The 27,413-nt window shown below is 50.7% G+C and overlaps 1 protein-coding gene across 1 annotated transcript in view; it reads right to left on the bottom strand.

Moving 5' to 3' along the window:
• The window catches only part of LOC119444327 (ATP-binding cassette sub-family C member 3-like), a 321,860-nt gene that overhangs the window by 149,798 nt on the left and 144,649 nt on the right, over positions 1-27,413 (bottom strand). The window contains exons 8-9 of the mRNA XM_049663273.1: positions 19,510-19,641; positions 17,487-17,649 (exon numbers count right to left, since the gene is read on the bottom strand). Coding sequence (XP_049519230.1) covers positions 17,487-17,594 — 108 coding nt within the window. The 5' untranslated portion in view covers positions 17,595-17,649; positions 19,510-19,641. The remainder of the gene's footprint in view (positions 1-17,486; positions 17,650-19,509; positions 19,642-27,413) is intronic.

Genomic DNA, 27,413 nt, shown 5'->3' on the forward strand with positions numbered 1-27,413 from the left:
TGCCAGATCATTGTGGCCAAAGCGCGGTCAATAAATTCTCGCGCGATGGAGTGGCCCACTTCATTCCCAGGCATTGAGGAATGCGCCGGTGTCCAGATGATCATGACGGGGCGCCGATATGAGTTTCGTTTCAGGATGTTATAAGTTTCGGGGGAAATACGCCCTTTGGAGAAATTACGAACCGCTGACTTAGATTATCATCTTGCAGTAGGAAGCGGTGATGGCGAGGGAGATGGCAACCTCCTCCGCACACTCAATGTTGTGGGATTGAATTGTGCCTCCGGATGTGATAGCACCTCCGTAGTCTACCACGGCCATGGCGAGTGCACTACGGGCTTTATATGGCGATGCATCTACATAGACTACATCTGCGTTAGTACAATATTGCTTGTGGAGCGCTTGGGCGCTGGCTAGCATGCGCTCCTCATGGTGAATAGGGTGCATATTTTTCGGTAAGTGTAGTACACGGATGTCCTTCCAGTATAGAGGGTCTATGCTGATTTTGGGGGACATCAATGTCTCGTACTGTGTTGCAGCTATCTGCAGTATTGTTCTACCTGGAGCGGATCGGGAGAGGCACTCATGTTGCTTTATGCGGTGAGCCTCGACGAGCTCATTGAGGGTGTTGTGCACCCCTAGTGCAAAGAGTTTCTCGGTTGATGTATATGCAGGAAAGCCAAGGGCAGCCTTGTACGCCTTCCGTATAATACATTCTACCTTATTCTTTTCCACGCGTCGTAGGTTAAGGGATTGTGTATAATATACTGCTTATAATAAAGGCCTGCAACAACCTAATGAGCTCAGCCTCCTTTAGCCCTGAATGGTTATTAGAAAGCCTGTGCAGTAAGCACAGTGTTTGCTGTAGCCTGCGTGTCGAGTTTGTTTATGGTCTCGGTATTTAAACCGTTGTATTGAATTAAGTAGCCCAGAACCCTGATGGTTTTCACCTGTGGGATTGGTTTTCCCCCGCCAAGATTTCGATCTGGGGGGGGGGGGAGGGAAGCATTGTGCCGTCTCTTTACCTGGATGGGACCGCGTAGCAGAAGAACCTCTGATTTTTGCCGGGAACACGTCAGTCCGCACATTTGTGCGTGCACCTGCGCACGTATGACTGGTTCTTGCAGGGTTTCCTCTTCTTGGGCGTCATTCCCTCTATTTACCCAAAAGGTTATGTCGTCCGCATAGAGACTGTAGTGGAGACTGGGGATACGGCCAAGTATCCTGGGAAGCAGGGACATGGCAACATTAAACATGAATGGGGACAAAACTGATCCTTGGGGTGTGCCGCTACTTCCTAACCTTATGGTTTAGAATTTAAGGTCTCCAAGATGGAGTTCTGCCATTCGGTTGGTGAGAAAGCTACGGATGTACCTGTAGGCCTTCTCTCCTACACCTAAGGTTTGAATGCCGACTGAGAATTTGGGAGTGTTTGACTCGGTCAAACGCTTTTGTAAGGTGGAGGCCCAACATTGCTTCAGTTCCGCCCCCGGTGTTAGTGTTCAGAATTTGATGTTGGATTTTCAACATATCCTCAGTGGATAGTCCCTGTCGAAAGCCAATAATGTTGGCAGGGAACAGAATATTATCCTCGATGTATTTCTGCATCCGGTTTAGGATAAGGTGTTCCATTACCTTCCCCGCACATGATGCGAGAGAGATGGTTCTCAGGTTATCCAAATGTAATTTTTTTCCTGGCTTGGGGATGAATATAATTTTGGCGTGCTTCCACATTTCAGGTACTTGACTGTTGTCCAATAAAGTGTTCAGGTACGTAGTCAAGGCACTGACGGACCTGTCGTGCAAATTCCGGAGTGCCTTGTTTGTTACCTTGTCTGGGCCGGGGGCAGATCCGGTACGCAGTTGTTGTAGGGCTGCGCGGACCTCAACCTCCAATATAGGAGCATCTAAGTCCTGATTGGCTTTTGCGTTGTTATTCGGATGAGAGATCGATGGGGTGTAATAAATCTACTTCGCCTCTAATTGTTTAAGGAGGTCAGAGTCAGTCCCTGGGTATTGGTGCGCTATTTTAGTGTGATTTTCCGTTTGTGCAGATTTACTTTTGGTGGGGTCTATGAGGTGTCTCAGTAGGTGCCAGGTGTTCGCCCTGTCGAGTTTTCCCTGCATTTCGTTAGATATCTGTTCCCACTGCTGCTTAGAAAGCTTCTGTGCATGGACCTCTATTTCTCTGTCGAGCAGGGCTACTTTCTTTCGAAGTTTACGATTTCATCTTTGTGTTTTCAAGCTAAAACACTTGAAATGCTACTGCGGGCTTCCCGCCGACTATGTATCTGATGCAGGCCCGCCTCCTCGGTATAACGGAGGTGACGGTGCTTACGTCCTCTAGTAACGCTTGTGTCCGATCGCTGATGTCTGTGATTATGTCCGGTGCGGTTTGTTTCCGTAGGCTGCGAAACGGGTCCCACTCGACTTGCGTAATCTGTCTACCCTTTCGGCGTTGTGGGCCTGTATGGAACAATATTGTTACGCGAAGAACGAGTCAGTAAGACGGGCAACTATTTACAGGATGTATTTACAACAGCGGTTGCAGCGCTGACCGGTTAGGTTCACAGCGCGAGTCCAGCTCGTTCTTCCTCTTCTTTTCTCGAGTGAGGGCGCCCGCGCGCCTCGGTCAAACAATCAAACACCACACGCGTGTAGCATAATCCCCCGGCGGCAGAAGCGACGTCCCGGAGCGTCTAAATGTCATCACTGGGAGGGTGATACTGCTTCAGTCGTGTAACGTGCACGATATCGCTGAACTGGGAAGCAGATGGGGCGTCAGGGGCGATCTCGTATGTGACGGGAGTCACGGCACGAAGCACTCGGTAGGGGCCTGTGTAACGTGACAGCAGTTTTTCTGACAGGCCGACCTGACGCAACGGAGACCATAGAAGCACCAAAGAACCAGGCGGGAAGTGCACGTCTCGGTGTCGCTGGTCGTACAAACGCCTTTGACTCTCTTGGGAGTTCAAAAGGCGGTGACGGGCAATTTCCCTTGCGTGAGCAGCGCGGGCGACGGCATCAAGTGCATATTCACTGGTGGGTGCCGCGTGAACAGGGAGAGTTGTGTCGAGGGGCAGTGCTGGTTCTCGGCCGAACAGGAGGAAATTGGGGAATAGCCGGCTGTGTCGTGGCGCGAGGAATTATAGGCAAAGGTGACAAACGGCAGAGTGAGGTCCCAGTCTGTGTGGTCTGAAGAGACATACTTCGCGAGCATATCTGTGAGAGCGCGATTAAGACGCTCCGTGAGGCCATTAGTTTGCGGATGGTATGACGTGGATAGCTTGTGCCTCGTGGCACAGGACTGCAGGATGTCCGCGATAACTTTTGACAGGAATTTCCGGCCACGGTCTATGAGAAGTTGTCGCGGAGCTCCATGTAATAAAATCACGTCGCGTAAAAGAAAATCGGCAACATCTGTGGCGCAGCTTGTAGGGAGCGCTCGGGTGATGGCGTAGCGCGTGGCGTAATCTGTGGCCACAGCGATCCACCTGTTCCCAGAGGTAGAAAGAGGAAAGGGACCAAGTAAATCTAAACCAACCCGAAAGAATGGCTCCGCGGGAATGTCGATTGGTTGTAGGTACCCAGCAGGTAGCGTCGATGGTGTCTTGCGTCGCTGCCATTTATCACACGCAGCTACGTATCTTCGAACGGAGTGAGCAAGCCCAGGCCAAAAGAAACGTCGGCGGATCCGGTCGTAGGTACGTGACACACCGAGGTGACCGGCAGTGGGGAGGTCGTGAAGTTCGTGGAGAACAGCCGAGCGAAGGTGTTTAGGGATCACAAGGAGTAATGCTGGGCCGTCGGTGTGAACGTTGTGGCGGTAGAGTACGCCATCTTGAAGTGTGAATAAGCGAAGGGAACTGTCGGCAAGTGGAGATTCCAGGCGGTCAATGATGACACGCAAGGACGGGTCACGGCGCTGCTCGTCGGCGACATGGACCAGAGGAAAAACAGAGAGAACGCAGGCGTCGGTGTCAGGCTCAGACGTAGAGGCAATCTGCGTCCTGGTGTTGGCGTCCCGACTTGTACGTCACTGTGTAGGGATATTCGTGTAGTCGGAGAGCCCAACGACCGAGCCGGCCATTAGGATCCTTGAGCGACGAAAGCCAACACAGCGCATGATGGTCTCTGATTACTGAAAAGGGCTTGTCATATAAATATGGGCGGAACTTTGAAACAGCCCAGACGAGAGCAAGACATTCGCGCTCGGTAATCGAATAGTTGCGCTCTGCAGTTGTCAGGAGTCGGCTAGCGTAGGCTATAACGCGGTCGTGTCCGTGTTGGCGTTGCGCTAAGACGGCGCCGATCCCATACCACTGGCATCGGTTGGGACCTCTGTTGGTGCGGACGGGTCAAAGTGGGCCAAGATCGGTGGATGAGTCAGAATCGTGATAAGGCGTGAAAATGCGGCAGCCGGAGGGGAACCCCACGTAAAAGGCACGTCTTTCTTCATAAATTCTGTGAGTGGTTGAGCGATTGCTGCGAAATCTTTCACGAACCGTCTGAAATAGGAACAGAGCCCCACAAAACTCCGGACGTCTTTGACAGACTGGGGTACAGGGAAAGCCGTTACTGCTCGAACCTTCTCCGGGTCGGGTTGTACTCCGGAAGCATCGACGAGATGGCCGAGCACTGTAATCTGTCGGCGCCCGAAGTGGCACTTCGATGAGTTTAATTGGAGCCCAGCCTTGCGGAAGACGTCAAGGATGGCTGCAACGCGCTCAAGGTGCGTCTCAAATGTAGGAGAAAACACAAGGACGTCGTCGAGGTAACAAAGGCAAATTGACCATTTGAAACCTTCAAGCAGAGAGTCCATCATCCGTTCGAACGTGGCGGGGGCATTGCATAAACCGAACGGCATAACCTTAAATTGGTAGAGGCCATCTGGAGTGACGAAAGCGGTCTTTTCTTGATCTTACTCATCAACAGAAATATGCCAATAACCAGATCGAAGGTCAATGGACGAAAAGTATTTGGCACCGTGAAGACAATCAAGAGCATCGTCAATCCGTGGTAAAGGGTAAACGTCCTTCTTAGTGATTCGGTTTAGGTGACGGTAATCAACGCAGAAACGCCACGTGCCATCTTTCTTTTTGACGAGCACGACCGACGACGCCCAAGGACTCGACGAGGGCTCAACAATGCCTTTGGCGAGCATCTTGTTTACTTCCTGCTGAATAACTTGCCGCTCTGCCGTGGACACACGATACGGTCGGCGGTGAATGGGAACCGCATCACCAGTGTTTATCCGATGCTGAACAAGGGACGTCTGACCAAGTGGACGATTTTCAGTGTCCAATATGTCGCGGTAGGACAACAAAAGGCGATATAGGGCGGCTGCTTGGTCAGGGGCGAGGTCCGGAGCGACCATGGGACGTAATGGGCAGTCGAGGTTCAAGGCATCCTGTGGGTAATCAGGAGGATCTGGAGACGCGTCGGCTGCAAAAGCAGTGACGTGGTCGTCTGTCACAGACCGGAGCGTGGTCACCACTATGCCTTCAGGTAACACTTGCTTCGTCAAGCCAAAATTGATGACGGGGAGACACATCCTATTAGCGGCAAGGGTAACGACGGAGTGTGGCACAGAGACGTCGCGCTCCAGGAGGACGTCACGAATAGGTGCAACGACATAGTCGCCATCAGGCGCGGTTGCCCTTGAGGCCAATTCGACGAAGGTTAGGGCTTTTGGAGGTAACCGAACAAACGCTGTAGTGCAGAGGGTGTTCGGTGGTTCGGGGCGAACGTCGGAAACAAGAGGAAGCTCGAGGCACAGCGTACCGGTGGAACAGTCGATGAGGGCAGAATGCGTCGTCAGAAAGTCGAGCCCGAAGATGAGGTCGTGAGGGCAACTGGTCAGCACGGTGAACAGGACTGGAACGTGGCGGCCAGCAATTCCTACGCGCGCAGTGCACATACCACTGACGGCAACAGTGGCGCCATTGGCGACGCGTACGGCCCGAGTGATGGCAGGCGTAAGAACATTTTTGAGGCGACGACAAAGATTAGCGCTCATTATGGACACTTGGGCTCCAGTATCAACCAATGCCTTGAATGGAACTCCATCCACGTCTACGTCAATTAGGTTCGCGTTCGTGAGGAACGTCAGCGGAGGATTTGTACAGGACGGACAGGATGCAGCACTACCTCCAAGAGCTGCATGGCCTAGTTTTCCGTCCGGCGGTTTGGCGAGGAAAAGCGGCGAGGTTGGGGTGATGGGGAGCGACGGCGTTGAGGCGACGGCGATCACCCGGAGGAGCGGCTGTCAGGGTCATCAGAAGTAGAGTACGGACGGCGAGGTGAGTAACGGCGAGCGTCGGCGTATGGGCGAGGAGCAGGGAATGAGCTCGAGTACGGCGGCATCCAGGTGCTGCGGCAGTGCCGGGATACGTGACCAACTCGGTGGCAGCGGAAGCAGATCGGTTTGTCGTCGGGGGTACGCCATTCAGCAGGATTGCGTGGTCAGGGAGCGAAATACTGGTCGTTGAAGGATGTGGCCATGGGAATGGATGCCGAATCAGGTCGGGAGACAGAGCAGTTGGTAGGGATGCCAAGGTTGGCAATTTCTTGCCGCACAATTGCTTGTATGACGGAAATAGTAGGGGCCGCTGGGTCAAAGGTACCAGTCGAGGGGTCGTGGATGAAGGGGGGCCGGACTCGCCGCTTCAATCTCACGGCGAACGATACGAGTGACGTTCTCTTGAAAAGGTCGTGTGGTAGGAAGAGCGGAGCAAAAGGACGTGGAAGGGGTGTTTGGGAGCCGGGAAAACTGTGGGACGACGCGGCGGCTTTTGGCTACCTCGAAGCGGCGGCATTCTTTGACGATGGCGTCGACAGTAGAGACGTCGTTATAGACGAGCAAGTTGAAGGCGTCGTCCGCGATGCCTTTTAGGATATAGCCCACCTTGTCAACCTCGGTCATGTGCTCGTCGGCTTTCCGGCAAAGCGCGAGCACTTCCTGTATGTAGGCGACATACTATTCTGTCGACGACTGGACACAGGTAGCAAGCTCCTTTCGCGCAGCCTGTTGGCGACCTGACGGGTTGCCAAGGAGGTCGCGAAGCCTCTCTTTGAAAGTGTCCCAGCTGGATATCTCAACCTCATGGGTGCGAAACCAGACAAGCGGTGTCCCGTCCAGATAATATATCACATTGGCAAGCATGATGGTAGGGTCCCAGTGGTGGCTTTGGCTAACACGCTCATACATGCTGAGCCAGTCGTCGACGTCAACGCCATTTTGGGCGGAGAATGTCCCAGGATCACGGAGACTAGGAACCGTAACGTACGTTGTGGTAGGCGCCGCAGGTGTAGGTGGCGACGGGGTGTTTCCATCGGAAGCCATGGCTGAGAAGATGACGGTGCGGCCGCTTCGGAGCTCCGTGGCGAGGACGGGGAACGTTCCACCTCCACCACGACGTTACGCGAAGAACGAGTCAGTAAGACGGGCAACTGTTTACAGGATGTATTTACAACAGCGGTTGCAGCGCTGACCGGTTAGGTTCACAGCGCGAGCCCAGCTCGTTCTTCCTCTTCTTTTCTCGAGTGATGGCGCCCGCGCGCCTCGGTCACACAATCAAATACCACACGCGTGTAGCAATATTGACGCGAAGTAAGCTGCCCACTACAGGCACCGATCGTGATAAGTCAGCTGCCCACTACAGGCACAAGATCGCCAGAGAGAAGACGACGAAGGGCGCAGGTATGCGCGCGTTCTCTTGAGTGTCGGCCATCATAAAAGAAGGCTGTTCTCTTTCGGCAAGCTCGTGATAATTATCTTCGTGACATTTTACTGGTGGAGGTGCTGGGTATATGATACCATTGCCGGAGACGCAGCGTACCCCTGACTCATCCCCAGTGAGTAGTCCGGGAGAGATTACTCCTGTGCACGTACGCACCAGCCGCCGTCTTCAAGGGCTCCAACCTGAGCACGGTCTGTTGCCCGATCGTATCCGGACGATGAACCTGAGCCCACAGCCTCCTGCTGCTGCGGCTGTTTCGCCGGCGCAGATCATCTTCAACCAGCCACAGACGCCGATTGCGTTCCACGGAGATGCTACTGAAGACGTGGAAGATTGGCTAGACCATTTCGAGCGGGTCGCCGAATGCAACGGATGGAACGAAGACCGCAAGTTGCGCAACGTGTACTTCGCGCTCCAAGACTCCGCGAGGACGTGGTTCCATAACCATGAAACGACATTGACTTCGTGGCACGAATTCCGACAGCAGCTGGTCGCCACATACTCCAACATGGACAGGAAGGAGCGAGCGGAGCTGGCAATACAGGCAAGATTCCAAGCCCCGAACGAGAGTGTCACCACGTATACTGAAGACATGGCTCGGCTGTTCAGACGTGCGGATGCCTCAATGGCCGAAGACAAGAAGGTGCGACATTTGATGCGAGGTGTGAAGCAAGAGATCTTTGCTGGACTTATTCGGAATCCGCCCACAACACTTGCAGACTTCCTTGCTGAAGCGACAGCAATGGAAAGGGCCCTTCGACAGCGTGCCAGACAATACAACCGCAACGTGATGGAACTTTCACACAGCCCCTCTAGCATGACCTCGGAAAACCACCTCGAGGACTTACGCGAATTGATCAGGGCTGTGGTAAGAGAAGAACTCCACAAAATGCAGCTAACCAACGCGCCGACAGCCCGAATTTCTGTGGCGGAGATAGTGCGCGACGAGATTAGGCAAGCCGTCCAAGCTCCTGAACGCTACGAGGTACCACAACAGCGGGAGCCAGTCCGAATGACTTATGCGGACGCCGTACGACGACCGTCGCTGTACGGCCCCTCAAACGTCATGCGCCCCTCCGAACAGACTGAAGTAGTGTTCAGGCGTCGCAGTCCATCGTCCATCGAGGAGTCGAGGCCCCGAAAAAGCGACGTTTGGCGGGCTCCTGACCTCAGGCCCCTATGTTTTCATTGCGGAGAGGCTGGCCACGTCTAGAGGATGTGCCCCTATCGACGAGTGGGCCTCCGCGGGTTCCCTCCAGGTGCACCTCGTCCACGACCTGGTCAGCGCCCGATGGAGATAGAGAACTTCATCGCGAGTCGCGACAGTTCGTTTGAGCAGCGAAGGCACGAGCCCCCTTCTGCATCGCCTGCTCGATACCGATCGCCAAGTCCCTCATTTCATCGAGACGCTCGTAGGCGTCGTTCACCCAGCCCTGCAAACCCGGAAAACTGAGTCCAGCGACCTCCGGAGGTGAGGCCGCTGACGCCGAGCGCTTCGAATATCCTCCATCACTACGACAACGACGACAAAGCACCGACGTTCGGTCACACTCTAGTGCCCAAAGGCAAGTGGTAACGTCAGACATACTGTTTACCATAGATGACGAAGAAGTTACTGCTTTAATTGACACTGGTGCGGACAGCTCGATTATAAGCAGGGAGCTTGCGTCAAAGTTAAAGAAAGTTTTTACGCAGTGGACTGGGTCGCATGTCCGTACTGCTGGAGGGCATCTATTAATTCCCGTGGGCAGATGCACCGCTCGGGTAAATATTTGTGGATTTACGTACGTCGGGGTCTTCATTATTCTGCCCAGCTGCTCGAGGGACTTGATACTCGGCATGGACTTTCTACAGGCGAATGGAGCCATAATTAACATGGAAAAATCGAGCGTGACGTTCTCTACGGCAAAAGCTATAGCAAGCGACGCTGGCGACGAGAATCCCACCGAAAACGCCTTGCGCATCGTCGAAGACAGCATAACGGTACCGCCAAGAAGCAGCCTACTGACCCTGGTAACGTGCGACGCATTCGACGGCTATGAGGGCATCGCCGAGGCAAACATTCCGTTAATGCTTGAGCGGAACATCTGCATTGCACGGGGCCTCGTTCAGCTTCAGCACAGACGCTCATTAGTCCTGCTGACAAACTTCAGCAACGAATACCAGCACTTACCGCAAGGCACAGCTGTCGCCTTCCTCCATCAAATTGCTGCCTTCACTGATGTCGCCTCGCTAGAAACTGCTTCCCCTAATTCATCGATAGAGGCCAACCTGAGCGATCGCATTCAGATTAACTCGGGCTTATCGGAACGACAGAAACAGCAGCTACTGGACCTTATCAACGACTTCTCTGGCTGTTTCTCTACCGAGTCTAAAGTACGGCGCACCTCCGTTACGAAGCATCGCATTCCTACGGACGAGTCAGCACGCCCCGTTCGTCAGCATCCTTACCGCGTTGCGCCTACGGAAAGGGAGGTGATAAAGCGCCAGGTTCAAGAAATGTTAGATGATGACGTGATTCAGCCGTCCATAAGTCCATGGGCGTCACCCGTCGTTTTAGTCAAAAACAAGGACAACACACTACACTTCTGCGTAGACTACAGACGGCTTAACAGTGTCACCAAACGCGACGTTTATCCTCTGCCACGGATCGATGACGCTCTAGACCGTCTACGCCACGCCCAATTTTTCACCTCGTTGGATCTCAAGTCTGGGTACTGGCAGATCGAAGTAGAGGAGCGTGACCGCGAAAAAACGGCATTTGTGACTCCTGATGGATTATATGAATTTAAAGTCCTCCCATTCGGCCTGTGTTCCACACCTGCCACATTTCAGCGGATGATGGACACTGTTCTCTCTGGACTGAAATGGCAGACGTGCTTAGTCTACTTAGACGACGTTGTGGTGTTTTCCAGAACGTTTGATGAACATCTCGAACGACTCAAGAATGTACTCCTCGCAATCAGCAAAGCAAATCGGACTATCAAGCCTGAGAAATGTCATTTTGGCTTTCAGGAGCTAAAGTTTCTCGGACACGTAGTCAGCCCCCGCGGTGTTCGGCCAGACCCCGAGAAGCTAGCTGCCGTCGCTGAGTTCCCGCGTCCAACAGATAAGAAGGCAGTTCAGCGATTCTTAGGTCTCTGCGCCTACTACCGTCGTTTTGTCGAGGGGTTTTCAAGGATCGCTGAACCATTAACGAGACTCACACGCCAAGATGTACCCTTCGAGTGGACGGAAGAACAACAGGAAGCCTTTACAGAATTGCGGAAGCGACTGCAAACAGCCCCCGTACTCGCGCATTTCGACGACAAGGCTGACACAGAAATCCACACAGACGCCAGCAACGTGGGGCTCGGTGCTATACTCGTTCAGTGGCAAGACGGCGCCGAACGAGTACTAGCCTACGCGAGCCGCAGCCTCACAAAGGCAGAGGTCAACTATTCCACGACTGAAAAGGAGTGTCTAGCTGTCGTTCGGGCCATCGGCAAGTTCCGACCCTACCTTTACAGCCGCCCTTTTCGCGTAATAAGTGACCACCACTCACTGTGTTGGCTTGCGAGTCTTAGGGACCCTTCAGGCCACCTCGCTCGTTGGAGCCTCCGCCTTCAGGAGTACGACGTCACAGTGGTATATTGATCCGGACAGAAGCACGGCGACGCTGACTGCCTCTCACGTGCACCTATACCTTGGAAGCCCTGTGACGTAGAGCAAGATTTTCCGTTTCTCGGTGTAGTGGACACTGTCGAGATGGCTGACCTCCAACGTGCAGACAGTACATTGCTTCCCCTCATCAGATACCTTCAGGGAGCCGACGTTGTTGTCCCACGACCGATGTCACGCGGTCTGACTTCTTACTGCCTCCGGAACGACGTGCTCTACAAAAAGAACTCCGAAAACAGCCAAGAAACGTTCCTTCTTGTCGTCCCGGTTTCGCTGCGCGAAGAAGTACTGCAGGCGTGTCATGACGACCCGTGTGCCGGACACTTAGGCTTCGCCAGGACGTTAGCGCGCATACGTCAAAAGTATTACTGGCCACAACTATTCTCGTCCGTTCAGCGCTACGTGAGAAGCTGCCGTGATTTATCAACGGCGCAAGGTTCCACCTTTGAAACCTACTGGTCTTCTGCAACCCCTGGACCCTCCTCCAGCACCGTTTCAACAGGTGGGAATGGACCTCCTCGGTCCGTTCCCTACGTCGTCCACAGGAAACAAATGGATAGTCGTCGCAACGGACTACCTAACGAGGTACGCCGAAACCAAAGCTGTTGCCCGCGGAACTGCTACAGAAGTCGCGATGTTTTTTGTCCATGAAATCGTACTACGCCATGGGGCCCCTTCAATCTTAATAACCGATCGAGGAACTGCGTTTACTGCTGACTTAATGCAAGAGATCGTCGCGCTGACCCACACCAATCATCGAAAAACCACGGCCTATCACCCACAAACTAATGGACCAACCGAGCGCCTCAACAGAACTATGGCCGATATGATCTCCATGTACGTTGACGTAGAGCACAAGTCATGGGACCAAATTTTACCATACGTGACATTTGCATACAATACGGCCGTGCAGGAAACCACCCGATTCACACCATTTGAACTGGTTTATGGGCGCTGCGTAACAACACCTTTAGACGCCATGCTCCCGGTAGACAACGGAACAACAAGAAGTGACAACGCTGACGACATCATCCAGAAAGCCGAAGAAGCTCGACAGCTTGCTCGCAACCGCATCCGCAACCAGCAGAGTACCGACGCCCGCCGTTACAACAGTGGCCGAAGGCACATCCAGTACGAACCCGGCGACTATGTTTGGGTGTGGACACCCGTCCGTCATCAGGGGCTGTCAGAAAAATTACTGCGCCGATACTTTGGCCCGTACAAGATCGTCAGGCGACTCAGCGACGTGAACTACGAGGTCGTCCCTCAGAGTACCAATATGAGCTCGAGCCGACGGCGAGCACGAGCCGAGATTGTGCACGTAGTACGTATGAAGCCGTACTACGCCCGCGAAGAAGTGCCCCTCTGATCAACTCTCTCCCACGCTCTCTGTCGCCCTTTACCCTCTCCAACCGGTGACCAGGACGGTCGCTTTTCACGTGGGGAGTAATGACGCGAAGTAAGCTGCCCACTACAGGCACCGATCGTGATAAGTCAGCTGCCCACTACAGGCACAAGATCGCCAGAGAGAAGACGACGAAGGGCGCAGGTGTGCGCGCGTTCTCTTGAGTGTCGGCCATCATAAAAGAAGGCTGTTCTCTTTCGGCAAGCTCGTTATAATTATCTTCGTGACAATATTTAGAATGCAATGACCGCTACCGAGGGTCTCCCCGTTGTTGTCCATTGCGCATTTTGGACATTGCGGAAGAAGGTGATGTCGGGTGACGTGTCTGCCGCGACACTCAAGCCTATCCGCGTAGGGGTAAATGGATCATTTAATAATGTGAATTTATTATTTTGCGCGTGGGTGAGGACATTGTTGCCCTTTGGTGTACTCGAGCGGTAGCCCCATGTTGTGTGGGAGGCGTTGAAGTCTCCCACGACAATGAGGCCATGCCGGTGGGCAAGTCTAGCGACGCGCGTAAATAGGGAGCCAAAATTCTCTCGGCGCTCTGCGGGGCGGCTATACAAATTTAGAATGAACAAACTAGAGCCTGTTCTGGTACGGGTAAATAGTTCGAAGAGGACATGGTCTATATCTATGTCGTTAAAGGTATGTTCTAATACCGAAAAGTCGCGTTGGACTAAAGTGGCTTTGTACTGTGGTTTACGTGTGGTATTAAAAGCCTTGTATCCAGCTAACCTGTCCTGGAATCACGCTTCCTGGAGGGTTACCACATCCGGAGCGCCCTGTGATTCTATATACGGTAGGAGGTTACCGCATTTTTGACGGATTCCCCTGCAGTTCCATTGCCAGATTTTAATTCCTGGTCTCGGCGCCATGGTCGGAAGGTAGGGGTGCCACTCCAGTTGGAGTGTTAGGCACTGTGATGGGTCTTTCATATGGCGTGGCCAACTTGGGCCTGGGTCTGCCCGGCGCGAAAAGGGTTGTGGATTCAACGCGGTTTAAGCGGGTATCAAAGCTGTCAACGTTTTTCTCGACGGCGTCGAGCCTGGAGTTAATGTTCTCTATCTGTTGTTGTTGCTGTTCTAGCTGTTGCTCGACGCGGGAAGCGAAGGAAGTAATTAGGAGCTCTAGCCGTTTAAGGTCAGAGCCTGCATCACTAGAGGAATTATTTACATCGCATTCTTCCGCCTTTCGCTTGGCGGTATTGCTAGCTAATCGTTGGGGGTCAGTGGTAGCACAGTGGCTGCACTTGCGGGGGTTCGTTTTAGTTCGGCGATAGTTTTGGCTTGATTGCTAATAGTTAGTCTTTAGTGTGAAATTTCGTGGCGGTGTGCTTGCATGTCCACGTTATTATGGTTGTTAATAAAATGATTTTGGGAGGCTGCGGCTGCCCAGCTCACCTGTGGTTTGTTTTGTGGTCCCGTGGGTTGTAGCTGCTTGGCTGGTCCTGGGGTCGTTTGGCTTGGGCCTGAGGTCACCTGGCCTTGTACTGGGTTCTTCTTGCCTTCCTTAGGGCTGCTTGCCCCTCCAGATGGCTGTGGTGGTGGTGTTGGTGGCCCTAGTGGTTGTCTGGCCCGTGAGTGGGAGGCAGAGTGGGAGCGGGAGTAGCTGTCTGTGGAGGCATCCCACTCTGAGCTGAACCATCTTCGGAGATTCTGAGTGGAGGATTTAGGATGGTCCGCCTGCTGAGCCTGGTCCTCTTCTTGGCTTGGCGGATTCTGTCGGGCTTGAGACGCTTCTTACACTCGCGGGCTCCTGTGCGGCGTGCGCCTCCGCATAGGGCACAACATATGGCACAGCTGTGGTCCTCAGTGGGATTGGGAGTCCCGCAGAACCTGCATACTCGGGCGTTCGTTGTGGGACATACATCGGATCTGTGTCCGACGTTGCAGCACAGGTGGCAGATTTGTTCGGTGGGTTTATAGACGTGACATTCCATTTCTCCTCCGTAATAGTATATAAATCGGGGTACGAAATTGCTGCTGAATGTGATGACGGCTGTTTTGCTGCTGCCTAGCATTCTTGCCTGTAATATCTCCACCCCCTGCGTGCGCACGCGAAGGTGGGCCATTAGTTCTTGTGGGGGGGGAGGGTGGGTGCTGGGCTCAACACCATGTATGACTCCCCGTGATGCGCGCTCGGGTGCTGCCACATATGCGTTAATCGGGTATGCCGTGCCCGCTAGCAGCAGATGCGTAATTTTTCAGACCTTAGCCGCCACCTCTTGGTGTGGCGTACTGATGACTAAGATGCTGGAGCCCGGCCGTACACGGACCAGAAATTGATGATCTTGTATTTGCCCGTTGCTGGCGAGGACCACTGCCTTGGAGAACTGGTAAGTGGCGTAGTTCTTGACTGCGAGGCCCTGCCTGGGGCACACGATGACTTTAAAATCACCCCTCGGCAGGGGCGGGAGTCGGCGTCGTTTCTTACCGGCGGGTGCCGGGGCTGATGAGGTGCTCTCGGACCCGGTCGGGTGGAGGGCGACGCCTGCTATCGCCCCAGATTCCCCCCTGGCCAGTGTCTTCTTTGTCCAGCGCGTGAGTTTCAGTATTCAATTGCTGTTGGGGTCTTCCTCCGTGGATCCGAAGGTAGAGTCCGTTCCGGTAGACGACTCTGTGCCGTCCGAATGGCTTTCCTCTCTGCAGTCCATTTCTGCAGTTTCAGAGTCGGGCTTGCCTTGCGGAGGGAGCGACTATGCGTGCGTGTCACTCTGCAGGCGCAGGCGGGCTCGTCTGATCTGACACGTAACTTGAAACGCGGCACGCTAGACCGACCCGCTCACCACTGACGCGGCTGCGTTAGGCCTAGTTTGGCGACGCCAGTTCGAAGACTTTTGAAACTGCCGTTATACACAAAAAACTGGATTCTGTGCAGTGTCCAGTTTTCTGTCCAGTCGGCCTAGGTGGGAACCTGAAGTCTTGAGGGTGGTCTAGCTTACAAGAATTGTCCGAGAGCTTTGGACGCAGGAAACAGCGAAATTCATCGGAGCCCATGTGAAGCGCGCCTGCACCACATGAACGCCCGTAGCGTTTTTTTAAAGAGATGTCAATCGGAGACCGTCAGCACTTGCTGTCAAAACGCTGGCGTTACGAGGAGGCAGAGGGGAGCGTCCGCTTCGTGCTGCCTCTCGCTTTAACGCGTCTCCGAAACTTCACACGCCACCTTCGACAAACGCACACATGGAGCCATCGGCCATGTCCTCGGGTCACCCAGCCTGAGCGGCCGCCGCAGCTTCCACCCCAGTGCCCGCGGGCCGCGTAATCATTAAGCCCCACGTCCAGCAAGCAGTGCGCAGTCACGGCCGGGCTAGAGGAACAGTCCGGCATTCGAACACTGGGTTCACGTAAAAGGCATGATGACGATGTCATCACGAGAGTCGGATGACGAAGCTGGAAAGACGGCGATGGAATGACCACGATGGCATCACGAACACGAACCTACCTAACGGTCCAAGCTAGCAGACCAATTGGGTCACAGGGTTAGTGTAAGCGGAAAGAAGATAGATAGATAGGTTTAATATGGCTAAAGAAGGAAATTAATGCAAAGCACATTAAAATAAATTATACGGAAAGCACGAACAAAGAAAGAGGAAAGGTGCTGGTACCCTTCGTGTATATTTCTCTGAGTCTTTCTTATTCTTCTATTATTGGGATAGCAATTATATGGACACTCAAGGCGGATTTATGCAGCCGGCGTCACCGTGAGGTTCCGTATGACGTCAACGGCGATGAAATCGTCGCCGCGCGCTGGACGCTGTATGTGTGAGTGAAAGGGTGGATGGACTCACGCTTTGACTGGGAGCGAACGCACGGCGGTGAACAAACGCGCGTTCTGCGCCATGCTCCCTGAAGGGCTGCAGAATTCAGCGTCTCTTTCTTCCTTTACAATCACCATATATAGAGAGCAAATGCGACGTCTTCCGCCGCGCGAAAGGCCGTGGGGGGACGGGATGGAGGGAGGGGAGGCAAGCAACGTTTAGCTGTGGCACCAAATGCGTATTTATATAAAAACGTTGCGAGGCGAGAAGGTGGTAAAGACTTCCGATGCTGCTCGACAAGTTTCCCGTTCTGATCTCGTCGAAAGCCTCCGAGCCACCCCCAGAGGCTCTGCTGCATGTCCAAGTTTAGACAGCTGATAAAACTACTATCACTATCCTTACTCCGCATAGCTCTCTACTAAGTTGCTATCACAATTGATGCTTCGCCTTTCGGGTGAAACTACGACATTTTTTCTGGTTTCATTCCTGTTTACTCGCATTTCCCAACGTAATACAGGAAGGATGCATTCACGGATTGGCGGAATCCATCGTATTCACCACTCACATTTCCTCAACTGCAACTTAAAGAAGACAAATAATCAGACAACTTCCACCTCAGAATTACCGATGCAGACGCGCGTAGTAGAATCAGCGAAACTTGAACACAAGATGAGCCTCCTGTGGTTAATAATTACATTGCACTTTTGACACGTTATTCACCAGAAATAATTTTTTCCAAGAGTCTTTAGATATCACCAACTAAACGGAGACATTAAATGTATTTGGTAACGTTATTATATCAGGCTATTTTATTATAATGTCACGCGTACTGCAACGTCGCACACTTTGGTCATCGTCATGATGATACGAAAGGTAGTGTCCCTTCCCCGTAAATAACAGAAGCCGGAGTTTTGCGTACCTTGCGAAAAACCATGGCTTGCAACAGCGCTCGTACACGGCAGCCGAATACAGCGAGGATTTCCATGTGGTAGGAAGAGATTAGCCACTCGGCCGCACAGGTAGCCATGAAGAGAAGTGAGGCGTTCGTGAGATCAGCTTTGCCGCAGGTGTTTATCAGTAGTCTGTGATTGAAATTGCAGCATAGGAATAGTAAGGCGGGCGGTAAATAATAAAATGACTGCGACAAAGAAGCTGACAAAGCACATAGTATATATATATATATATATATATACAGAATATCCCAACTATCATGCACCAAGATTTAAAGCTATGCAAATACCACGTACCTGGACAGAACCGAGTTAATGTGGTTTATCGTCGCTTGGAGATACCCAGATGTTTTTTTTGCATTCCGGCTCATTGCATAATTAGTTTTATTATTATAATTATAAATTATAATATTATAATTAAATTATAATAATATATTTTAATTAGTCAAAGATTATAACTAGACAAAAAGTGTGAATGAGAATATTGTAGAGCAACATGAAAATCCTCCGATACAGCTTTCTGATGCTCAATACATGCTACATAAAAGTGTTTTTACGCGCTTGAAAGAAGCCCGCGAATAGACGCAACATTGCCGACTAGGAGTTGCGATGGTATAGACACTCTGTATGTATCATCTCAAGTCCTAGTCTTTTGCTTTACTAGCTCGTCATAAGAGCTTCAATGTAAAGAAATCATAAACTGAGGCTTACTTTCTTGAGACCCTAGTGCCTAAGCGTTAACAGCTAGTTGGTTTGCTGGACAACCCACCTGCCATTAGTACTGTAACAGATCGTTAAAATGTGTCATTACAAAAAGAACGAGGTATTTTCGGATTGAAATGTTTGAATTCACTTCCTGGGGTTTTTATGATGTTGCTCGTGATGTTCCTCGGTGCAGTTAATTTTAATAACATAGCTGTTGCCAAACGCTTTCAATTAGGCCTTCCTTTATTCAGACACGTTCTGAAAATCCAAGCGACGGCCAACATTACCTTGGTTCTGTCCAGCTACGTGGGGTTTACGTATTTAAACATTTTTAATTTTACATCTTAAAAATGTAAAAATTACATTTGCTGCTGTTCAATGAATATCTACTGTGCGACAAATCATGTTTCGCGCGTAAATGGTGGTTATCGTGAGAAATTAGTTAAAACGAAAGAGGAAACCCTCTGTACCGAATAAATGAGAAGTGTTTCTCATAGTATCCATTGACAAGAAAAAAGTGGTACACCCTGCCAATGAATGAAAGTATTGCGCCGATAGAACGGCATGATTACATTTGACAATAAGAGTTCCCCTGCCGTTACTCCCTGCAAAACAAGATAAGTGTGTGTTCTTTCTGAGTGTTCTGAAGCCGCACACTGAGGCACATCCGAGAGGTATTTTCCTTATTTCATATTGATATATGCAAGAGAACTTGAAAATATCAGCACCGGAAGTGTGTTTTGATACCGCTGGTCCCACAAGTGATATTTTCATGCCTCAGTGGAAACACCGAATACTATATATACATGAAGTAAAGCAAGTTTCCAAATGAAGTGAACTATATCATATGTCATCTCATGTAATATAAACTGAGCGTTTAAAACAACTGCTCACCTGCACCATAATGATGTGCCACATCGAAGAAATACTGGGGAAAACGTATTGTAATTAAACTTTCATATAAGGTCACATAATTAGTCTAAATACGCATAGAAACCAATTGCTATTAAAGAAAGGCAGAATGTTCATGGACCTTTCAAGAGTACATTTCTTTCCCGCGTAAAGAACGTCAGGATGTTTGTTGCACACAAGTGTTTTTATTCATCTGAATTTTCAATATTTTTAATTCGTCTGTGCCTGACACAAGTTTGGCACAAAAAATGATCAACCTGTGCGTCAAACATCAATATTTTCGCTACAATGTTTTGTGATGTATTGTTATATACAAAAAGAATTTTTTGGAACACGAAACTACACATCCTAACTTTGTATACCATTCGTACTCACTCTAGGGCTGGAATCCTGGCATAGATGCAGCCGAAGTAAGCCACGGTGCAAAGCAACGCGCGCAGAATGTCGACCCACAGAACGCGGACGAGGCTTGCTACGAACGACGTCTTGGGAGCAGCAGGCTTCGGTCTTTGGTACAGGGAAGCGGAGAATGGAAACAATACAATCGCTTTCAATTCTTTTTTGAGTTCGACAGTTTAAAAATGCGTCAGAAAAGGCAAGTGTGATAAAGCGAAGATGAATTTAAAAAATGATGTAGATGAAAAAAGGAGGAGGAGTAGATTTTAATGAAGGGAAGGGAGGAGAGGTCGGCCTGGAGAGCGTGTCTCTAGCCTGCTACTGCTCACTGGGGTAAGCGGAAGTGGGAGATACCGGGAGAGGTAGGTGGCAGGTGATTATGATATCGTACAATGAGCTACTATTTACACACGTTGTCCAATACGCGGTTGTGTACTTTTCACAGACTACACTGAGGAGTAGTGTTTTACACACAAAACGTCATCGCACGAACACATTTCGCACACTGCACAGGTCCTAGAGACGACCGTCTAAGCCCGTCTCACACAAAGTTCAAAAGTGATATTATGGTGCACTGGGCATGATCAACTCTTCTCCACGCGCATAAAACCTTTGCTTCCGAAAAGGGGCGGGAGTCCGGACAGTCAACACTACGCTTTAGTGTCCTTCGCTCGGCCGCATATTGAGGGCACACGCAAAGTATGTGGTCTATTGTCTCGGGAATGTGACAGACGCTGCAATCAGGGTCCCGTTCTCGCCAAATCTTGTAAATGTATTTGCGAGTGTACGCCACACCAAGCCGTAATCAATGGATCCGTGTTTCCTGGCCTTTCCGCATCCGAAGTGGAAGTCGAAATTGCAAACCGGCGTCATGTCTATTGAGGCGCTCTTGCCGATATTCGGGGTTGTCCCATTGACGCGCCATATTCGTTTGGTTGGAGTTGTGTAGCAGGGCGTTGATGTCATAACGGTAAAAGGTAAGTTTTATAATCTCCCCGTCAGTGTGCGCCATTTTTGCCTCCGCGTCAACCTGCTCATTTCCGGCTATTCCACAGTGGCTGGGAATCCACTGCAGCGCAATGGTATGTCCGGATTGAGACGCCTCAGTAAGCAGAGCTGTGATGTAGATTAGAGGACTATATGCGCTTCTGTGATTCATATAATTGCTTATGAGTTGCAGCGCCAGTTTTGAGTCGCAGAACACTGTCCAGTTAGCGAGGTTTTGTTGCAGTATGCAGTGGAGTGCTTCTCGAAGTCCGGTAAACTCAACTGCTATAGACAATGTTTTGTGTGCTATCTTGAACCGCTGCGCAATCCCCATTGCAGTTACCGTGTAAGCTGCCGCGGAAGAGGTCTGCGTAAGAGAACCATCTGCAAAAACATGTTCGGTATATCCGTACTTGTAAGCAATGTAGGAGAACGCGAAATGTTTGAGACCCGCAAGCGGCAGTTTCGACTTTTTCGTTATTCCGGGGATTGAGATTTTCACCGTCGGCTTTGTCATCGTCCAGAGTGGAGCTTCCGGTATGCCATGCGGTGCGAAGTCCGACGGCAGTAGATCCCGTTGTGACAAAACGGTTTCTGAGTAGGCGGCGTCAGGCCGTATACTTGTGACATTTGTGAGTGGATGATTACTGTGCCTAGTTAGTAGCCTTAAATGCACTCGCATTGACTCATGTTGCAGATAAATTCGAGCTGGGCATGCGTGCCTCTGCAATAGTGACCCATGTGGAAGTACATCGTGGTAATCCAAGGCAAACTCTTAGTGCGCGAGCCTGAGCTCCTTCAAGTGTGCGGACGGCAGATGAACTAATCCGAGAAAGTACAGGCGCGCTGTAACGGAGGTATCCAACAAAAAGTGCCTGGTAGAGCTGCTGAAGAGATGATCGGAATGGCCCCCATGATTTTCCAGACATATGTCGAATGATTTGTGCAAAGCTGTCCAGCTTTTTTCTCAATGCAGAGATGTGCTCCGACCAAGATAAGACACGGTCGATGGTGACTCCGAGAACGGTGTTGGGGGTTACCGAAGGTATAATCCTGCCATCAATCATGAATGGGTAGCAGGTCATTGCCTTCCGCGTAAATGCCATGGCTACACTTTTTGTCGGTGAGAGCCCATGACTATTAAGGTATTGCGACGTTATTGACACTGCACGCTGTAGCTTCGTTTGTACTTACAAGCGCATTAAGCTCGTGATCCATATACAGATGTCATCTGCGTACACAGAGACCGAGACTGCGCCTATGAGTTCTTTGATGAGTCCAACGAGAACAACATTAAATAAGGTTGGGCTCAGTACACCTCCTTGAGGCACCCCACGGTTGACAGGATGGTTCCTTGTATGACCGTCTAGAGTGGTCATAAATACCGTTCTCTCTCGAAGATAGCTGGCTATCCACTGATGCATACGCCCACCAATGCCATATTATTCACGGGCCATTAAAATTGCATAATGTAGAACATTGGCAAACGCACCCTTGATATCCAGAAAGACAGCAGCCGTCAATCGTTGGCGACGTTTCTGATGTTCAACAGTTGTTACTAGGTCAATAACGCTGTCGATTGACGACCTACCCTTTCAGAAACCTGTCATCGTGTCCGGATATATATTACACTTCTCCAAAAACCCTTCTAGGCGCATCAAAGCCATCCGTTCATGGTTTTTCCTGTACAACTGGCAAGCGCCACTGGTTTGTAGGAAAGCATATCATGGGGTGACTTGCCTGGCTTCAATAATGCTACGATATTGATTGTCTTCCAATTTGCAGGCACAGTTCCCGAGGCCCAAGAGAAATTATGCAAAGCCAGAAGCTCTTCAGTCGCTCGAGGGCCCAGATGGTAATGCCATCAGGCCCCGGCGCACTTGAGTGTGTTGAAGAAGAGATCGCCGCACGTAGCTCTTGCAGTGTGAATGGAAGGTCGAGACGATCGTCCACTGCTGGTGGAGAGCACCTGAACAATGCAGATACCACTGTTGTAGAGCCGGAGAGATGCAAGCAGAAATCTTCCGCCATCTCTTTCTCACTGCGCATCTGATTGATAGCCAGAGCTCGGAAGGGACGTCGTTGTATTGGAGTAGATGGCAATGCTTGTACAACCTCCCATATCGTGGATAATGGTTTGCATGGGTCCAGGCTGGTGCAAAAGGAACTCCAACGTTGTCTGTCGAGCTTTTAAAAGTGTATTTGAATTTTCTTTTGCACACGGCGTGACGTCCTCAAGTCTGGTATCAATTTAGTTCGCCTGTATTTTCTCTCCGCGCGACGACGGACTGCCCGCAGCTGTTCATGTACAACGTCAGCGGATGTTCTGGCATTTTATGCTGGAACTATGCCTGTTGTTGCGTGCATTGCTGCTGTGATTCGCTCTTCGATCTCTTGCGGAGAAGATATAGAACCGCAGGACTCTTCCAGTTTGTTTTGAAAAGCATCCAAGTCAGTGCGTTGCGCATGAGGATTAGAGAGTCTCGTAAACCATCTCAATTGTACATAACTAGGTAGGTGATCACTGCCGTACATTTCAGCATCTGTGCACCAGGCAGCCGAAGACGAAAGACATCGTGAAGCGATAGCTAAATCGAGACAGCTGCTGTACGTTGTGCCACGCAAACAGATGAAAGGAAATGTCTCATAAAATATGCCACCCCTAAAGGAGGCCAATTATCTATGAAATGAACGCCACAGAAATGCACTAAGTAGGCCAACAAAGAAATTTATTTGTTTATTTATTTATTTATTTATTTAATAACATCTTACAGGCCTCAATTGAGACTTTTCTGTAAGAACACAAAAGTGACAACGCGTCACAACGCGTCAACGCCGACAAGACCCTGAAGTTGTAACCGATGCCGCTCGCGCTGATCGAGTTCTTTCTGTTCCTGTGTGTATGCGCACTCCAGAGCGCGCACACTTACACAATCAGCTTATGTTTACTGCAAGTCATAGTGGCACTACAGCTACTAGCTTTACTTCGCGTAATACTGTAGCATGTTTCAATCGCATTGATTGCTTCGCTCTTGTGGCAAAACTGTGATACTTTAAACAAATGAATCAATACAATCGTCCGCTGGCTGAATTTGAACCGATGCCCTCTAGCACAGACGCCCGACACTGTAACCATCACCCCACGGACGATTTTCCCCTTAAACGGCGTGCATCATAATTGAATCGTAGTTTTGGAGGTAAAACTCCTCAATTTATTTAAACTATTTAACACGTCATATTATGTCAAAATGTGGGCCAATTCCGAAAACAGTGCAGTCTCAAAATTTGAGCTAATCCCGAAGATAGTCGAGCAAAATAGTTAAAGTGCTGTTTCACTTCGTGAACCCGAATTACGCGCAAGCGTATGGAGAATGAGGAGAACGAATAAACTTTTATTTCAAAAAAGTTGTCGCAGTTTCACCTGAAAGGCGAAGCATCAATTGCGATAGCAAATTTGTAGAGAGCTATACGGAGTAATGATAGTAGCTTTATCAGCTGTATAAACTTGGACATGCAGCAGCACCGGCAACACGCAGAACTGTTGTCGACGCCATCGGCGTTTTGCCCGCGTTCGCACAAAATGCGTGCGGCGTTGGTGACTGTTGCCGGAGCCTCTGATATAAATAGGCACTTGGTGCCGCAGCTAAACGTCCCCTCCCTTCCCTCCCCCTCCCCGCCCCCCGGCCTTTCGTGTGTCAGAAGAAGGCGCGTTTGCTCTACATATATGGTGATTGTAAAGGAGGAAAGAGACGCCTACTTCTGCAGCCCTTAAGGGAGCACGGCACAGAACGCGCGTTTGTTCTCCGCCGTGCGTTCATTCCCTGTGAAAGCGCGCGTCCCTCGCGCCCTTTCACTCGCACATACAGCGTTCGGCGGCGCGCGGCGATGATTTCATCTCCATTGACGTCATACGGAACCTCACGGCGACGGCGACGGCGACGGGAACGGCAACGGCGACGGCGACGCCGACGGCAGAAATCTGCTTTGGAGTGTCCATATAATTGCTATCGCAATAAAAGAAAAATTAGGCGAGCATGGTTGGGCCCTTAGTCCAGGGCTCCACGGGCGCGAGCGGCTCGTTGGGCTTGGTCCAGGAGAGCCACTTGGCTCTCCTTTCCCTCGTCCGCAAGCCATGCCTCCCACTGCCTATTTAACATGAGTGGATGTGATGTTATGTACGGGCTAGTAATATGTGAAGACCTTTCCAGGCACTCCCATGTGATATGTTGTAGTGTGGGTTTGTTGGAACACCATGGACAGACGTCAAGAACAGACGTCCGTGTTGGGCTTATTTTACTGAGTTGATGCAGGTTGGGGAAGCTGTTTGTTTGAATGCGCCGCCAGTCCCTATTCCGCTGTCTGTTAAGGGTCTTGTGTGGATGACCGTAGACTCTGCGTCCCTCCCGTTGTTGTAGAAGAATATCACGAGTGCTTGGAAGAAGTTCCGCGCAAGGCACCGCCGCAGCTCGGTTGGTGAATTCTTGAGCTATACGGTCTGCCGCAACGTTACCTTCCAAGCCCTCGTGAGCCGGGCACCAGATAATGTCGTGGTGTTCTTTCAAGGTTTGTCCCAGAATTCTCCGTACCATTTTGGGTACCGTCCCATTGAGAAACAGCCGACATGCCGTCTGCGAGTCGGACAGTGTGACTGCCGACTCGTTTCTGTGTTCCGCATCTGCAATGACCATGGCTATTGCAGCCGCTTCGGCCGTGCACGTGAATCGAGTTACGACTGTGGCCGTTATGATGCGTTGTTGTTGGGCAACCGCTAGCGTGTGAGTCTCTCTACTTGCTCTGCTAGAGTCTGCGTAGTACGCGGCTGAACCTTTCCCAAGACGATTCCGCAGGGTTTACAGCTCGTGCTCGTCTTCTACCGGCATGGTATGCTGGGTGCATAATCTTTGGTATTGGTGCCACCGTGATACGAGATCTCGTGTCCTTGTCCAGTAGCACTGTATCCTCGTCGCAGTATAGTGGTCATGGTGTGAAACCCAGCTTTTCTAGAACTGCACGTCCCTGGTTCGTTGAGCTGAGCCGCTCTCTTTGAACTATGAGGACCGCGCTCGCGTATTTCTCAAAGGTGTTATTGAGGCCTAGTCTCTCGACTTTCTCGTTATTAGCACTTTACGGGATGCCAAGCGCTGCCTTGAAAGCCTTCTTTATGATTGTATTAACTTGTTTCATCTCCTGGTTTGTTAGTGCTTGGTGCGGGAGTGCGTACGTCACCCTGTTAATTATAAAGGTGTGGACCAGTCTGATCGTTTCTACTTTAGTTAGCCCATCTGTACTGTTAGCTATCCTCCTTACCATACGGGCTACATTCTCTCTTGTTCTTCTCAACTTTTTTATGGTGTGTGTTGTGCCTGCGTTCTGTTGTACCCACATTCCCAGAATGCGCAGTGTTTTCACTTCCCTGACGGGACGTCCATCAAGGTGGATGGTTATTGCTACAATATCGTTCTTTCTCGCGTATTTAGCCCTGACTCTGATCAGCTCGGTCTTCTCAGGCGAACATTTCATCCCTGCTCCGTCGGTGAAAGCCAGTATCTTGTCTACTGCTCTTTGTAGTGTGTCTTGTTTCGACACATACGACCCTCTTCGCGTTCAAAGGGTTATGTCGCCCGCGTAAATAGCGATGCCTAAATCTGGGTCCTCCTGTAGTTCAATGGCGAGCTTACGCATGGCCATATTGAAGAGGATAGGAGAAAGGATAGCTCCTTGCGGGGTGTCTCTGTTCGGGAGGTCAAAAGTGTCGGACCTAGTCGACCCCAAACCTATTGTCGCCGTTCGGTGCGTCAGGAATGATCTAACGTACGCGTATATGCGGCGGCCACAGTTTATGGACTCAAGGCCCTCGATGATCGAGTCATGTGAGATTGTGTCAAAAGCTTTCTTGATATCGAGCGCCAGTATAAAATGGTCACTCGAGCCTGTGATTGGGTGCAGGATGTCGTACTTCAGAAGGAGGAACACGTCTTGAGGTGATACGTGTGGCCTGAAGCCGAACATGTTGCTGGGTAGAAGGTTTTTTGTCTCTATATAGTTGGATAGCCTGGTTAAGATCACTTTTTCAAGCAACTTGCCCACGCATGACGTCACCGAAATTGGTCTTAGGTTATGGATACTCCTGGGTTTACCCCGCTTGGGTATTACGGTAAAATTAGACTATTTCCATTCGGTTGAGAGTTCTCCGCCCTCACTCCAGACTTTCTCTTTAAAGAAGTCCACGATTTGTGTTAGGGCTGCGTCACTCAGGTTTCTGATCATGGCATTGCTAACCTGATCTTTTCCTGGAGCGGTGTTTTTCTGAAATGATTGGGCCGCCGCGTATACTTCTTCCAAGGTTATGGGTGCGTCTAAGTCGGGTTGCTGTATTCCTTTGTATTCCGTGTGTAGCAGCTCTGTGGTAAGGTTGTGCCCGACATAAATCTCCTTGATCATTTTTGTTAGCGTGATATCGTCACCTTTAAACTCGTTCTCAAGGGTATTGAATATCCTGTTCGTCACTGTTTTTGTACCTCCGCGGTCAATCGTGCTTCGTAAAATGTGCCATGTCCTCTTAGTGCTCAGTGTTCCTCTGAGCGAGTCAGTAAACTGTCTCCAGTTGGCGTCACACAAACGTTGCGCATACTCATTAGCTTGATGTGCTAGCTGGGCTATACGTATTTTCAGTTCTCGGTTAAGTTTTTGTCTCGTCCAACATTTGGTGAGGCTCCTTCTGGCATCCCACAAATGAAGTAGGTGTCTATCGACCGCCGGAGTGTCAGCGTTTGTTTCTATTTCCTTAGTTATCCTTGCGCGTGCCCTTTTGATTTGGGCTGTCCGTGTGCTGACGTCGCTCAGTTCTCCGTGAATGTCTATCTTTTCGCGGAATTTCACCCATTCCGAGATTTTAG

The sequence above is a fragment of the Dermacentor silvarum genome, chromosome 3 (genome assembly GCF_013339745.2).
Source record: "Dermacentor silvarum isolate Dsil-2018 chromosome 3, BIME_Dsil_1.4, whole genome shotgun sequence".
In the NCBI taxonomy this organism is placed as follows: domain Eukaryota; kingdom Metazoa; phylum Arthropoda; class Arachnida; order Ixodida; family Ixodidae; genus Dermacentor; species Dermacentor silvarum.